The 15,275-nt window shown below is 41.2% G+C and overlaps 1 protein-coding gene across 1 annotated transcript; it reads left to right on the forward strand.

The window, feature by feature from the left end:
- The first annotated feature begins 13,602 nt into the window (after nucleotides 1–13,602).
- On the forward strand, nucleotides 13,603–14,679 carry LOC139416662 (leucine rich repeat containing 18a). Its single transcript, XM_071165608.1, has 2 exons — nucleotides 13,603–13,819; nucleotides 14,111–14,679. The coding sequence occupies exons 1-2, from the start codon at nucleotides 13,603–13,605 to the stop codon at nucleotides 14,677–14,679; spliced, it is 786 nt and encodes a 261-aa protein (XP_071021709.1).
- The last annotated feature ends 596 nt before the right edge of the window (nucleotides 14,680–15,275 follow it).

Genomic DNA, 15,275 nt, shown 5'->3' on the forward strand with positions numbered 1-15,275 from the left:
ACTTTTGCCTCCAAAACCTTTTTGTCCAGAAAGTGAATATTGGAACAATATTTCTAAGATAGGAATGTTAAGAATGGTCCGCGGGGATTTAACCTCTCTACGGTAGCGTCCCACCTCGTCAACAGCCAGTGAAACTGCAGGGCACCAAATTCGAAACAACAGAAATCACATAATTAAAATTCCTCAAACATACACGTATTTTACACCATTTTAAAGATACACTTGTTGTAAATCCAGTCACAGTGTCAGATTTCAAAAAGGCTTTACAACGAAAGCAAACCAAACGATTATGTTAGGTCAGAGCCAAGTCACAGAAAAACACAGCCATTTTTCCAGCCAAAGAGAGGAGTCACAAAAAAGCAGAAATAGAGATAAATTAACCAGATGACACTCATAGGACTTCATGTTACACAATACATGTTCGGTAAAGTTCATATCTATATCCAAAAATCTGAGTTTACATTGGCGCGTTATGTTCAGTAGTTCCAAAACATCCGGTGATTTTGCAGAGAACCACATCAATTTACAGAAATACTCATAATAAACATTGCTAAAAGATACAACTGTTATGCATGGAATTTTAGATCCACTTCTCCTTAATGCAACCGCTGTGTCAGATTTAAAAAATGCTTTACGAAAAAAGCACACCATGCTATAATCTGAGTACGGCGCTCAGAGACCAAAACAACCCAAACAGATATCCGTCATGTTGTGTAGTCAACAGAAGTCAGAAATAGCATTATAAGTATTCACTTACCTTTGATGAACTTCATGAGAATGCACTCCCAGGAATCCCAGTACCACAATAAATGTTTGTTTTGTTCGATAATGTCCATAATTTATGTCCAAATAGCTCCTTTTGTTGGCGCGTTTGGTACACAAATCCAAACTCACGAAACGCGTTCACTAGGAGCAGACGAAAAGTCAAAAAGTTCCGTTACAGTCCGTAGAAACATGTCAAACGAAGTATAGAATCAATCTTTAGGATGTTTTTAACATAAATCTTCAATAATGTTCCAAACGGAGAATTCCTTTGTCTGTAGAATTGCAATGGAACAGAGCTCGCTCTCATGTGAACGAGCGTGGCCAGCTCGTGGCTCTCTGCCAGACCTCTGACTCATTCCCCTCTCATTCGGCCCCCTTTCACAGTAGAAACATCAAACAAGGATCTAAAGACTGTTGACATCTAGTGGAAGTCTTAGGAAGTGCAACATGACCAATATCCCATTGTATCTTCAATAGGGAATGAGTTGAAAACGACCAACCTCAGATTTCCCACTTCCTGGTTGGATTTTGTTCTCAGGTTTTTGCCTGCCATATGAGTTCTGTTATACTCACATACATCATTCAAACAGTTTTAGAAACTTCAGAGTGTTTTCTATCCAATAGTAATAATAATATGCATATATTAGCAATCTAGGATAGAGTTTGATGCAGTTCACTATGGGCACGCAATTCATCCAAAGTGAAAATACTGCCCCCTATCCTCAACAAGTTGTAAGGCAAGAACAGCTCAAAGCACTAATTATATGCATATTCTAGTTTATATGGCTGAGTAGCAGGCAGTTTAATTTGGGCACGCTTTTCATCCAAAATTCCCAATGCTGCCCCCTACCCTAGAGAAGTTAAAGATTAATCCTGTCGTATTGATTTTCTATTTGTGTTGTTATTAAAATATGTATAATGAAATTACTGTAACTTTCAAGTTTCCATCCAATATGATGATTAAAATAATATGAAGAATGATTCAACTTATTTTGTTAAGATAGGAATGTGATTTTGGTTTTCAAATGAGATCGTTTTTCCTATCCGTTGCACATGAACTAAGCCACGAGGTCAGAAGATCGTGTCAGTTCCGCTAGCAGAACACCTCGACAACATCCGGTGAAATTGCAGAGTGCGTAATTCAAATTAAATTATTAGAAATATTTAACTTGTATAAAATCACAAGGGCAAAACATCAAAATAAAGCTTAACTTCTTGTTAATCCAGCCACCGTGTCAGATTTCAAAAAGGCTTTATGGCGAAAGCAAACCATGCGATTATCTGAGGACAGCGCCCCATCATACAAATACATGACAAACATATGTCAACCATGGAGGTGCAACACGAAAGTCAAAAATAGCAATATAAAAAATGCCTTCTTCTTCTGTTGGCACTCCAAAAGGTCCCAGTTACTTCAGAAATGGTCATTTTGTTCGATAATGTCCTTCTTTATATCCATAAAAACTCAGTTTAGCGTCCGCGCTTCAGTCAATAATCCACTCAGTTTCCCTCCGTCAAAATACATACAAAATTAATCCCAAACGTTACTAATAAACTTTTCCAAACAAGCCAAACAACGTTTATAATCAAACCTTAGGTATCCTAATACGCAAAGAAAGGATACAATTTAAGACGGAGAATTGTTATTGTCTTTACCGGAGATTAACAAGAAAGAACGAGCTTTCATCCACACGCTTGGAAACACTACAGCCAAAATGGGAACCACCTAGAAAAACTACAATTTCTAGGTCATTTGACTTGACTTTTCCAAAAAAACAGCCTGAAACTCTTTCTGAAGACTGTTGACATCTAGTGGAAGCCCTGGGAACTGCAATTTGGGAGGACTTGGGCTTATAATTATAGTACTAGGCATTGAAAAATAGTGGTAAACTGAATTGTTTTTTGGGGGGGATGGTTTACTCGGGTTTCGCCTGCCATATCAGCTATGTTATACTCATAGACATGAAGTTACCGGTTTTAGAAACTTTAGAGTATTTTCTATCCAAATCTACCAATTATATGCATATCCTAGCTTCTGGGCCTGAGTAAGAGGCAGTTTACTTTGGGCAAAATACTGCCCCCTAGCCCAAAGAGGTTATTAAACACCTACTCATTCAGTTTTTCTTTATTTTCACTATGAAATAACAGATAAGGAATCATATAGCAACCAAAAAAGTGTTAACTTCTTGCTCCTACTTGAGACGCAGATGTCTCAAGTAGACACCTGGAAATGCAAATGCGCTACGCTAAATGCTAAATGTACTCGTTAAAACTCAAACCTTCATCAAAATTCACATGCAGGGTATTGAATTAAAGCTACACTCGTTGTGAACCTAGCCAACAAGTCAGATTTTTAAAATGCTTTTCGGCGAAAGCATGAGAAGCTATTATCTGATAGCATGCAACACCTCAAAATGCCTGAATGCGATGTAAACAAAGATATAGCTTAGCCGGCGCTACACAAAACGCAGAAATAAAATATAAAACATTCATTACCTTTGACGAGCTTCTTTCTTGGCACTCCTATATGCCCCATAAACATCACTATTGGGTCTTTTTTTCGTTTAAATCGGTCCATATATACCCAAAATAGCTTTCTATGGAAGCTGTGTCATTCAGAAAAAAACATTGTTTTTAAACGCTGCGTCATTTTTTAAAATTAAAAAAGTCGACGATAAACTTTCACAAAACACTTCGAAATACTTTTGTAATCCAACTTTAGGTATTAGTAAACGTTTATAATCTATCAAAATGATTACAGGGCGATGTATATTCAATAGCTCCTCGTTTTCAAATCAATGGCTGCCAATGTGCACATTCAAAACATCCTGGTGGAGACCGGAAGAAAGGGAATCCAGTTAGTTGGATTTACCAAGGAAAAAGTCCCTTGAAAATGACGACAATGGCGACATCGTGTGGAATCTGTAGGAATTGCATGCAGGTCGATAATTAATTTTGTGCCCTTTTAACAACCCATGAAAGTGACGCATGAAAATAATTTTTAGCTTTCAGAGAGCAGTTTTTCTTGCGCTTTTCAATGAAACACACAATCTGTTATAGTCACAGCCGTGATTTAACCAGTTTTAGAAACTTCAGAGTGTTTTCTATCTACACATACTAATCATATGCATATACTATATTCCTGGCATGAGTAGCAGGACGCTGAAAAGTTGCGCGATTTTTAACAGAATGTTCAAAAAGGAGGGGGTAGACTTAAGAGGTTTTAAACAAATAAAAAATATACTTGAGATTCTTCAAATAGCCGTCCTTTGCCTTGATGACAGCTTGGCACACTCTTTGCATTCTCTCAACCAGCTTCATGAGGTAGTCACCTGGAATGCATTTCAATTAACAGGTGTGCCTTGATAAAAGTTAATTTCTGGAATTTCTTTCCTTCTTAATGTGTTTGAGCCAATCAGTTATGTTGTGACAAAGTAGAGGGGTATACAGAAGATAGCGCTATTTGGTAAAAGACCAAGTCCATATTAAAACCTGTTGGGGCAAGTAGTTCCCCTCAGGGAACTCCACCCCCCCCCCCGTTCAGCTGAAAAGGTGGCGCAGGGAATTCAAAAATATTATTTAGAAATATTTAACTTTCACACATTAACAATTCCAATACCTCAAATGAAAGATAAACATCTTGTTCATCTACCCATCGTGTCTGATTTTTAAAATGTTTTACAGCGAAAACACAACATGTATTTATGTTAGACCACCACCAAATCAAAGAAAAAACGCAGCAATTTTTTCCAGCCAAAGATAAAATCACAAAAGCAGGATTAGAGATAAAATGAATCACTAATCTTTTGACATGTTACACAGTACATTTATGTTTTGTTCGATAATATGCATTTTTATATCCACAAATCTCGGTTTACATTGACGCCATGTTCAGAAATTCCTCCAAAATATCCGGAGGAATTATAGAAAGCTACGCTAGATAACAGAAATACTCATCATAAACTTTGACTAAAGATACATGTTCTACATATAATTAAAGATACACTGGTTCTTAAAACCTGTTCAGGATAGGGGGCGGTATTTCCCCTTTGGATGAATTGCGTGCCCATAGTAAACTGCATACAAACCTGACCTAAATTGCTAATATATGCATATTATTATTATTATTGGATAGAAAACACTCTGAAGCTTCTAAAACCGTTTGAATTATGTCTGTGAGTATAACAGAACTCACAGGGCAGGCAATCTTCCAAACTAGTTTTGGAATCCTGAAAGTTGGGGCAACTTTGACGTCATCGCCCCCTCCCTTCCCATCCAGTTATGGATCTGGAAACACTTCCTATGTCTTCCACTAGATGTCCTCATTCAGTAGAGCGTTTAATAATGCATATGCTGTGAACATTGACCCAATGGGGGGAAAAAGTGTAGGTGTTGCGAGAATTATCATGTGCGTGAAGACGCGCTTTGGGAGAGAGAGCTTCCTTTGTTCCAGTCAGCACCAGATGAACTAGGATTGTCCGGTTGGAATGCCATTCGTTTTGTACGTTTATAACATACTGAAGCTTGATTCTGCACTTAGTTTGACCAGTTTGGTCGACCTGTAATATGTAATTTGGAAGTTTTGATGCGCAATTATTCTGGACCAGAAGTCATTTTGGGGGCATTTGAGCTGAAAGTGGTAGCACATGCTACTACATGGACACTAGAATTAAACATTATGAAACAAAACAATGTATTGGGTAAGTATGACTCCTTCCACTACATTCTGATCGAAGACCATCAAAGGGAATATTTATGTTGTAATTTTGTATTTCTGTTGACTCCAACATAGCGGAGAAATATTGTTACGTCTGAGCGCCGTCTCAGATTATTGCATAGTAAACTAATTCCGTAACGTTAAAAAAAAATGTGACACAGCGGTTGCATTAAGAACCAGTGTATCTTTCTAACTATATGTAGAACATGTATCTTCAGTCAATGTTTATGATGAGTATTTCTGTTATCTGGCGTAGCTTTCTATAATTTCTCCGGACATTTTTGATAATTTTATGAACATGGCGTCAATGTAAACCGTGATTTATGGATATAAAATGCATATTATCGAACAAAACATAAATGTACTGTGTAACATGTCATATGACTGTCATCTGATGAAGATTTTCAAAAGGTTAGTCAATGATTTATTTTTTAATCCTGCTTTTATCGTTTAATATTTTCTGGGACAAAATGGCTACCTCTTCTCTTTGTTTCGGTGGTGGTCTAACATAAATATGTGCTGTGTGTTCGCCGTAAAACATTTAAAAAATCTGACACGCTGGGTAGATGAACAAGGTGTTTATCTTTCATTTGAGGTATTGGACTTGTTAATGTGTGGAGGTTAAATATTTCTAAGAATATTTTTGCATTCCCTGCGCCACCGTTTCAGCTGAACGGGGGGGGGGGGGGAGTTCTCGCCCCAACAGGTATTAATGCAACCGCTGTGTCAGATTTTTTTTAAACGTTACAGAAAAAGCCTAGCATTGCAATAATCTGAGACGGCGCTCAGACGTAACTGACGGCACTCAGACGTAACGAAATTACAACATAAATGTTCCCTTACCTTTGATGATCTTTCATCAGAATGTAGTGCAAGGAGTCCTAGTTCCACAATAAATCGTTGTTTTGTTCCATAATGTCCAATACTAGTGTCCAAGTAGCTGCATTTGCTATCACTTTCAGCTCACGTGCCCAAAAACTGACTGCTGGTCCAAGATAACTCGCACGAAAACTTCCAAAAGATATATTCCAGGTCGAATAAACTGGTCAAACTAAGTAGAGAATCAATCTTCAGGATGTTATTATCATATATATCCAATAACGTTCCAACCGGATCATACGTTTTCATCTGGAGCCAAATGGAATAGCGGTAGCACTCACAGAGAAATACGCCACAGGAAAATGGCATTCTGTCGGGACACTGACTATTTCCCCTCCCATTAGGTCAAAGTTCACAGCAAATGCTCCATTACACTTTCTACTGAATGAGGACATCTAGTGGAAGGTGTAGGAAGTGCTTCCAGATCCATATCTTGTTGGGAAAGGAGGGGGCGATGACGTCAAAGTTGCCCCAACTTTCAGAATTTCACTTCTTGTTTGGAAGATTGTCTGCCCTATGAGTTCTGTTATACTCACAGACATAATTCAAACAGTTTTAGAAACTTCAGTGTTTTCTATCCAATAGTAATAATAATATGCATATATTAGCATTCTATGACAGAGTTTGATGCAGTTCACTATGGGCACGCAATTCATCCAAAGTGAAAATACTGCCCCCTATCCTCAACAAGTTGTAAGGCAAGAACAGCTCAAATAAGCAAAGAGAAACGACAGTCCATCATTACTTTAAGACATGGTCAGTCAATACGGAAAAAAAGTGCAGAAATCATCAAGCGCTATGATGAAACTGTCTCCCATGGGGACCGCTACAGGAATGGAAGACACAGAGTTACCTCTACTGCAGAGGACAAGTTCATTAGAGTTCGCAGACTCAGAATTTGCAGCCCAAATAATTGCTTCACAGAGTTCAAATAACACACACATCTCAACATCAACTGTTCAGAGGAGACTGTGTGAATCAGGCCTTCATGGTCGAATTGCTGCAAAGAAACCACTACTAAAGGACACCAATAAGAAAAAGAGACTTGACACGGCCAAGAAACACGGACATTGGACATTGGACATTAGACCAGTGGAAATGTGTCCTTTGGTCTGGAGTCCAAATTGGAGAATTTTGGTTCCAACTGCCGTGTCTTTCTGAGACGTGTGTGGGTGAAAGGATTATCTCTGCATGTGTATTTCACACCGTAAAGCATTAAAACTTGTTTTTCAACCACTCCACAAATTTCTTGTTAACAAACTATAGTTTTGGCAAGTCGATTAGGACATCTACTTTGTGCATGACACAATACATTTTTCCAACAATTGTTTACAGACTGATTATTTCACTTATAATTCACTAGGGTAGCCTAGTGGTTAGAGCGTTGGACTAGTAACCGGAAGGTTGCAAGTTCAAAATCCCAGAGCTGACAAGGTACAAATCTGTCGTTCTGCCCCTGAACAGGCAGTTAACCCACAGTTCCTAGGCCGTCATTGAAAATAAGTTCTTAACTGACTTGTTCTTAACTGACTTGCCTAGTTAAATAAAGGTAAAATAAAATAAATAAATATATCACAATTCCAGTGGGTCAGAAGGTTACATACACTAAGTTGACTGTTCCTTTAAACAGCTTGTAAAATTCCAGAAAAGGATGTCATGGCTTTAGAAGCTTCTGATAGGCTAATTGACATCATTTGAGTCAATTGGAGGTGTAAATGTGGATGTATTTCAAGGCATACCTTCAAACTCAGTGCCTCTTTGCTTGACATCATGAGAAAATGAAAATAAATCAGCCAAGACCTCAGAAAATAATGTAGACCTTCAAAAGTCTGGTTCATCCTTGGGAGCAATTTCCAAACACCTGAAGGTACCACGTTCATCTGTACAAACAGTAGGACGCAAGTATAAACACCATGGGACCACACAGCCGTCATACCGCTCAGGAAGGAGACTCGTTCTGTCTCCTAGAGATGAACGTACTTTGGAGCTAAAAGCGCAAATCAATCCCAGAATAACAGCAAAGGACCTTGTGAAGATGCTGGAGGAAACAGGCACAAAAGTTTCTATACCCACAGTAAAACGAGTCCTATATCGACATAACCTGAAAGGCCGCTTAACAAGAAAGAAGCCACTGCTCCAAAACCGCCATAAAAAAGCCAGACTACGGTTTGCAACTGCACATGGGGACAAGGATTGTACTTTTTGGAGAAATGTCCTCTGGTCTGATGAAACAAAAATATAACTGTTTGGCCATAATGACCATTGTTATGTTTTGAGGAAAAGGGAGGAGGCTTGCAAGCTGAGGAACACCATCCCAACAGTGAAGCACGGGGGTGGCGGCATCATGTTGTGGTGGTGCTTTGCTGCAGGACGGACTGGTGCACTTCACAAAGTAGATGGCATCATGAGGGAGGAAAATTATGTGGATATATTGAAGCAACATCTCACCTCAAGACATTTGCTAAGTTAAAGCTTGGTCGCAAATGGGTCTTCCAAATGGACAATGACCCCAAGCATACTTCCAAAGTAGTGGCAAAATGGCTTAAGGACAACAAATTCAAGGTATTGGAGTGGACATCACAAAGCCCTGACCTCAATCCTATAGAAAATTTGTGGGCGGAACTGAAAAGCGCGTGCAAGCAAGGAGGCCTACAAACCGGATTCAGTTCCTCAGCACGGGGCCCCTCAGAGTTGCGTGCTCAGTCCCCTCCTGTACTCCCTGTTCACCCATGACTGCATGGCAAAGCACGACTCCAACATCATCATTAAGTTTGCCAATGACACATCAGTAGACCTGATAACCAACAACGATGAGACAGCCCATAGGGAGGCGGTCAGAGACCTGGCAGTGTGGTGCAAGGAAAACAACCTCTCCCTCAACGTGATCAAGCCAAAGGAGATGATTGTGGACTACAGGAAAAGGAGGTTAGAGCATGCCCCCATTCTCATCGGCGGGGCTGTAGTGGAGCAGGTTGAGAGCTTCAAGTTCATTGGTTTCCACATCACCAACAAACTGTCATGATCCAAACACACCATCTATGCATAGCCACTTTAAATCTACCTACATGTACATATTACCTCAATTACCACGACTAACCGGTGCTCCAGCACATTTGCTCTGTACTGGTACCCCCTGTAAATAGCCTCGCTACTGTTATTTTACTTCTGCTCTTAATTATTTGTTACTTTTATTTTAGATTTACTTATCTATTTTTACACACTTATTTTTCTTAAAACTGCATTGTTGGTTAATGGCTTGTAAGTAAGCATTTCATTGTAAGGTCTACACTTGTTGTATTCATGCAATTTGATTTAATTTGATTACCCTATTGTCCCATTGAAATGTATGAAAGGTCTTCTATAAATACAATGTTGATTTTATGAATGAAAACATTTAGAACTCTGTCAGTCAGTGACATCACAGAGACCTGATCTGATTGTGGGTTGCCTAGCAATGTTGTTGTTGTTGTGCCTTTGAGAGTTCTCAACCTCAGACTCGAGAACAGTGCCGTAGTGAGTGGGGAGAGGTGAGGCTGTGTGTGTGAGATAGATTGTGTGTGTTATTGAGTGTTGTAGAAAAACAAGGACACTCAGCTATAAGCACAGTTTGTGTGTCTGTGAAGTGTGTTCTCATGTAGTGTATGGTGCCATCTATGGGTTTACAGGGAATTAGTTATTTTTGTCCCCGAAGACAACACAAATGTTCCATAGAATATTATCAGAGACAGTTGCTGGTCGAATATAACTAGGTAGGCTACTTTATGACATTAAGGTGAGCCAATGCTCTATTGTGCTTTTTTAAACAGGTGTTTGAAGATGTGAAACCGCTAAGGAGCCATCACCACACATGAGGTGTGTGTGTGTGTGTGTCTGTGTGTGTGTGTGTGTGTGTCTGTGTGTGTGTGCACACATCTATGTGTGTGTTTCCTGCTTTTCAACAGAGAAAGGAACTCTTACTAAGCCATAGAAGTGGCATCGGAGTTTCTTCTCCAACTGTTTTCTAATTCAACAGTAATATCATGATCATTAAGCCAAGGTTCAAAAGAGGGGGTTCAGACATTAGAAGACCTGCCAACTACTGAGCACTAGCACTACTCCCACAAAATATCTCAGTCCAACAACTGAAGCCTGCAATATAATCCGTGTGTTGAAGCTCCACACTATCTATGCCAAAAACTGTACATTTTCTGTACCATTTCTACTCCTGGAAAACATTTCTAGATATATTTTAATCTGATTTGGGAAACTATTACATTTTAATGGCTGCTGAAATTTCTATCCCCTCTCACTCTGGGGCAGTAACACTCATTCTCCCTGCCCCCCATCTCTCTCTCTCTCTCTCTCTCTCTCTCTCTCTCTCTCTCTGGGGCAGTAACATGGCTATACAGTTCTGGCGCCCTGGACTCCTGTTGCTTAGTAACGTCCTTAAACAACAGAAACCTTTTCCTGCCCACCTCTGTGTAGAGAAATAGAGAGTGGAAGAGGGAGGGTGCAACTGGGGCATTGAGAGTGCATATTTCAGGACTAAACTCAACTCTAAATCTATTCATCCACATATGAAAGGTGTTTTCAAGTTTGATACTACCATAAACTATACTCTAATGGAGTCCACTAACTGAAACATCAGAACGTCTACAGTGTTTTGCAATTGCAAGATACAGCATTGTCTGAAAACGGAATTGTCTATGATTGTAAGGAGCATGGTTCTCAGGTGGCAGGGAATGGCCAGTTAGCTGCTGACAGACACACTACACTGCTACCAAACTTCCCAGGCCAGATCAACTGGTCGAACCTCTTCACTCTACTGTAGATAAAGCATGGTAAGTACTTAAATCAAATCAAATGTTATTTGTCACATACACGTGTTTAGGAGATGTTATTGCTTTTGTAGCGAAATGCTAGTTTTCTAGCTCCAATAGTGCAATAATATCTAACAAGTAATTTCTAACAATACACACAATCTAAAGTAAAGGAATGTAATTAAAAATATATAAATATTTAGACGAGCAATGTCAGAGCGGCATAGACTAAGATACAGTAGAATAGTATATACATATGAGATGAGTAATGCGAAATATGCAAACATTATTAAAGTGACGAGTGTTCCATTATTATAGTGGCCAGTGATTTCAAGTCAATGTTTATAGGGCAGCAGCCTCTAATGTGTTAGTGATGGCTATTTAACAGTCTGATGTCCTTGCGATAGAAGCTGTTTTTCAGTCTCTCGGTCCCAGCTTTGACGCACCTGTACTGACCTCGGGTTTTAGGTGCCAAGCCGAATTTCTTCAGCCTCCTGAGGTTGAAGAGGCGTTGTTGCGCCTTCTTCACCACACTGTCTGTGTGGGCGGACTATTTCAGTCTGTCAGTGATGTGTACGCAGAGGAAGGAACCTTTCCACCTTCTCCACTGCGGTCCCGTCGATGTGGATAGGGGGGTGTATGACTTATCCTCATCTAGTACTACAGTACATAACTTTTCTTTCACCCTCTATCGTGCCCAACCAAAATATACAGGCATGGAAAAGGCCATTTCTTTTCAACATGGTTCCAGCAGCTATGGTGGATGCATATGTAACTAGGCGTGTTCAATACAGCTTGGTTTGGCTTGGCTTGGTTTGGCTTGGTTTGGCTTGGCTTGGCTTGGTTTGGCTTGGTTTGGTTCGGCTTGGTTTGGCTTGGTTTGGCTTGGCTTGGCTTGGTTTGGCTTGGTTTGGTTCGGCTTGGTTTGGCTTGGTTTGGTTCGGCTTGGTTTGGCTTGGTTTGGCTTGGCTTGGTTTGGCTTGGCTTGGCTTGGCTTGGTTTGGCTTGGTTTGGCTTGGCTTGGCTTGGTTTGGCTTGGCTTGGCTTGGTTTGGCTTGGTTTGGTTCGGCTTGGCTTGGTTTGGCTTGGCTTGGCTTGGCTTGGCTTGGCTTGGTTTGGCTTGGCTTGGTTTGGCTTGATTTGGTTCGGCTGAGTAGTGTGAAAAGCCCCCAAGTTAAATCCAAAAATGGACTTGGGCTTAAATCAGGACATCTTGTTAAACTAAGCTCAATAATATTCCGTTATTTCTCACCCGTAAAGCCCAGAAATACAGTCTGAACAGCAGACTTGTGGTAAATGCATTGGTCTCATTCCCATTTACAGAGATATCTCTGGATTCTACGAGACTAATACAAAGCCATACACTTGATTTCACAAATCAAGAGCGATCTGAAGTATATGCAATTTTTAACCCCAAGTAACTCCTTATCACATTATTTTGTAAAAGCAGCCTAAATCAATCATTGCATTTGTCGCTCTGTACAATATAGTATAATTGCAGGTAGTCATTGCAAGCAATAGTTTCCTATCTAAGGTTGTAATGGAAACAAGCGATGGTGAATCACCTCTCTGTTCTCTGTGATCCTCAATATGATTAATGAGGCGATAGAGGGCCTTAGGGTTTTAATACAGACACACACACTGCTCTCTGAGACACACACACACACTGCTCTCTGCAACAGAGGGGAGAGGAGCAGAGCCCTAACCGTAATTTATCAACGTCCTGATTTGACTCAGTCTCTTTTCACGCATGCATCTTCCCACCTGGGAGAGGCTTCCCAGTTCAACCAGCTGAATTGTGTGGAAGCTTCACCACTCATTTGTTTACCAGTATTACCTTATGTGTGTATTACGCTGTGTCTGTTCTGTCGCCTCTCTGCTGTTCAGATAGATCTCTGTCAGGCATTAGCCTTATTAAGAGAAGCACTGGGTGAACAGGCAGGGGCAGACACACACACACAGGTCTACATTTCCCTCACTCTGCGTCGAGCGTGGAGCCCTCTCTCCCACCCCAGGCCAGACATGAGCCCCTGTGTAAATAACATCAGCCTTCTCATTTCACTCTCACTCTTTCTCCATCGCACGCATACGCACACACACGCACACGCGCGCGCACGCACACACACACGCACGCACGCACGCACGCACACACACACACACACACACACACACACACACACACACACACACACACACACACACACACACACACACACACACACACACACACACACACACACACACACACACACACACACACACACACACACACACACACACACACACAAAATGGTTTGGGACTCAGTTACTCTGCAGGGAGGACTCACACGACACACGCATGCCCTGGCCACCTTTGGTACTGAAACACGCTCCCCAGTCTGGGTAACCACTGATAATGATATAATGTGATTGATTGTTCTCACCACGTCTCCTTGCAGCACCATGGCTAAAGGAGGGAAGAAAGGAGGAGGTGCTAAGGGGAAGAAGGTGACTCTGAAGATGGCCAAAAACGCTGTGCGTGTGACCACTGATGGCCACCGCAGACTGGACCTCAGTAATATGGGGATCGCAACCTTCCCCAAGTGTCTCCTCAAACTACCAGACCTCAACGAGCTGGACCTCAGCCGCAACCAACTCAAGAAGCTACCAGACTTCATTGGTATTTATTTACTGTCCTTTAGGTCGTTTGGCTATTTTGATAGTAGACTTACGTAACAACATCATAATATACAGTGAGTGACAGAATTCCAATCGGCAAAGAATTGTTGGTTGCCTTGAGGTATGGTCACATTGGGAAGAGCAAATAGTATCAGTCTTGGCAGATTTGGATTCTGTTGTTGATTAGGTCTGTTAGTAAGTCACACAGCTGTGTATTGAGCCCACCTTCTAACAAAGCACATGCATAGAATGACACAATTAAGTAAAACCTATTTCCTCTCTGGTCATCCAGGTGACCTGGTCTCGCTCAGCTGGATGGATCTCCATAGCAACCAGTTGGACGCCATACCGGAGACAGTCAGCCAATTGGTGGCGCTGTCACACCTCAACCTATCCAACAATCGACTGACCTCTGCAGGTCTACCCCCTTCGCTAGGCAACCTAGCCCGCCTACGGAGCCTCAACCTGGGCATGAACCGCCTGGACACCCTGCCTCCCACCATGGTGGGGCTTTGTAGTCTCCAAGAGCTGGGCCTGTTTGATAACCTGTTCCTCTCCCTGCCTGAGTTTGTCAAGGTGTTACCGAGCATTATCAGACTCAACACCAAGAGGAACCCTTTGTCCTACGCTCAGGGAGACTCGGGAGCGACGAGGGGTGAAGGGGGGCTGGAGGAGGGGGTGTACCTGGCTAAGGAGGGGAGTCTGTGTGGGTCCTGTTTGGAGAGTTGCAAGAAGGAGAGGAGCTGGATGCTAGGAGGGAGGAGGGACAGAGAAGGTGATGCGGAGAGCAGGGGTGTGCCGTACTCCGGGCTGGTTACACCAAACTCAGTGGCCCAAGCCAATCAGGAACAGTGGAGGTGAGGAGTGACCAATAATGGTCCAGGGAGAGGTTTGACACTCAAGGACAGCCAATGAACAACGGGATATAGTTCTACATTGCCAATGAGCAATTGAGCACAGTTCTATGATGTGATGATTGATCCAAATAGACAGTGCTCAAACCAACAAAATGGACAACAATGTTGCCATTGTAATTTTCTAATGAATATACTTTTCTATTGAAGTCAGGTCATATCAATATACGTCACCTGGCACTGTGTCACTGTTTGTTTAGGTCGACAATGAACATTAGCTGAATTTACAGTATTTCTTATTTTACCTGTGAAACAATGATTCCACAGGCCATTAAGAGAGGTTGCCTTCAGTCTTTATGTTGTAAAATGTTGAAATAAAGAATGTCTTGAAAATTTGCAGTGGGTTCTTTCTGTTTCTACTATATACATTATCTACCTGTTGTGTATGTGCCCACATTCACCTGACATTAGTTATGACCTCAGCAATCCCTCTAACGTCACCTCAATGCTGGCACCACTGAACAACGTGTATAGAGAGAGTAGGACGGGAGAAAGAGAGAGGTAAAAGGGGAAGAAATAACAAGGAGGTGAGGTAGAAAGAGA

The sequence above is a fragment of the Oncorhynchus clarkii genome, chromosome 1 (assembly GCF_045791955.1).
Source record: "Oncorhynchus clarkii lewisi isolate Uvic-CL-2024 chromosome 1, UVic_Ocla_1.0, whole genome shotgun sequence".
Taxonomy (NCBI): Eukaryota; Metazoa; Chordata; class Actinopteri; order Salmoniformes; family Salmonidae; genus Oncorhynchus; species Oncorhynchus clarkii.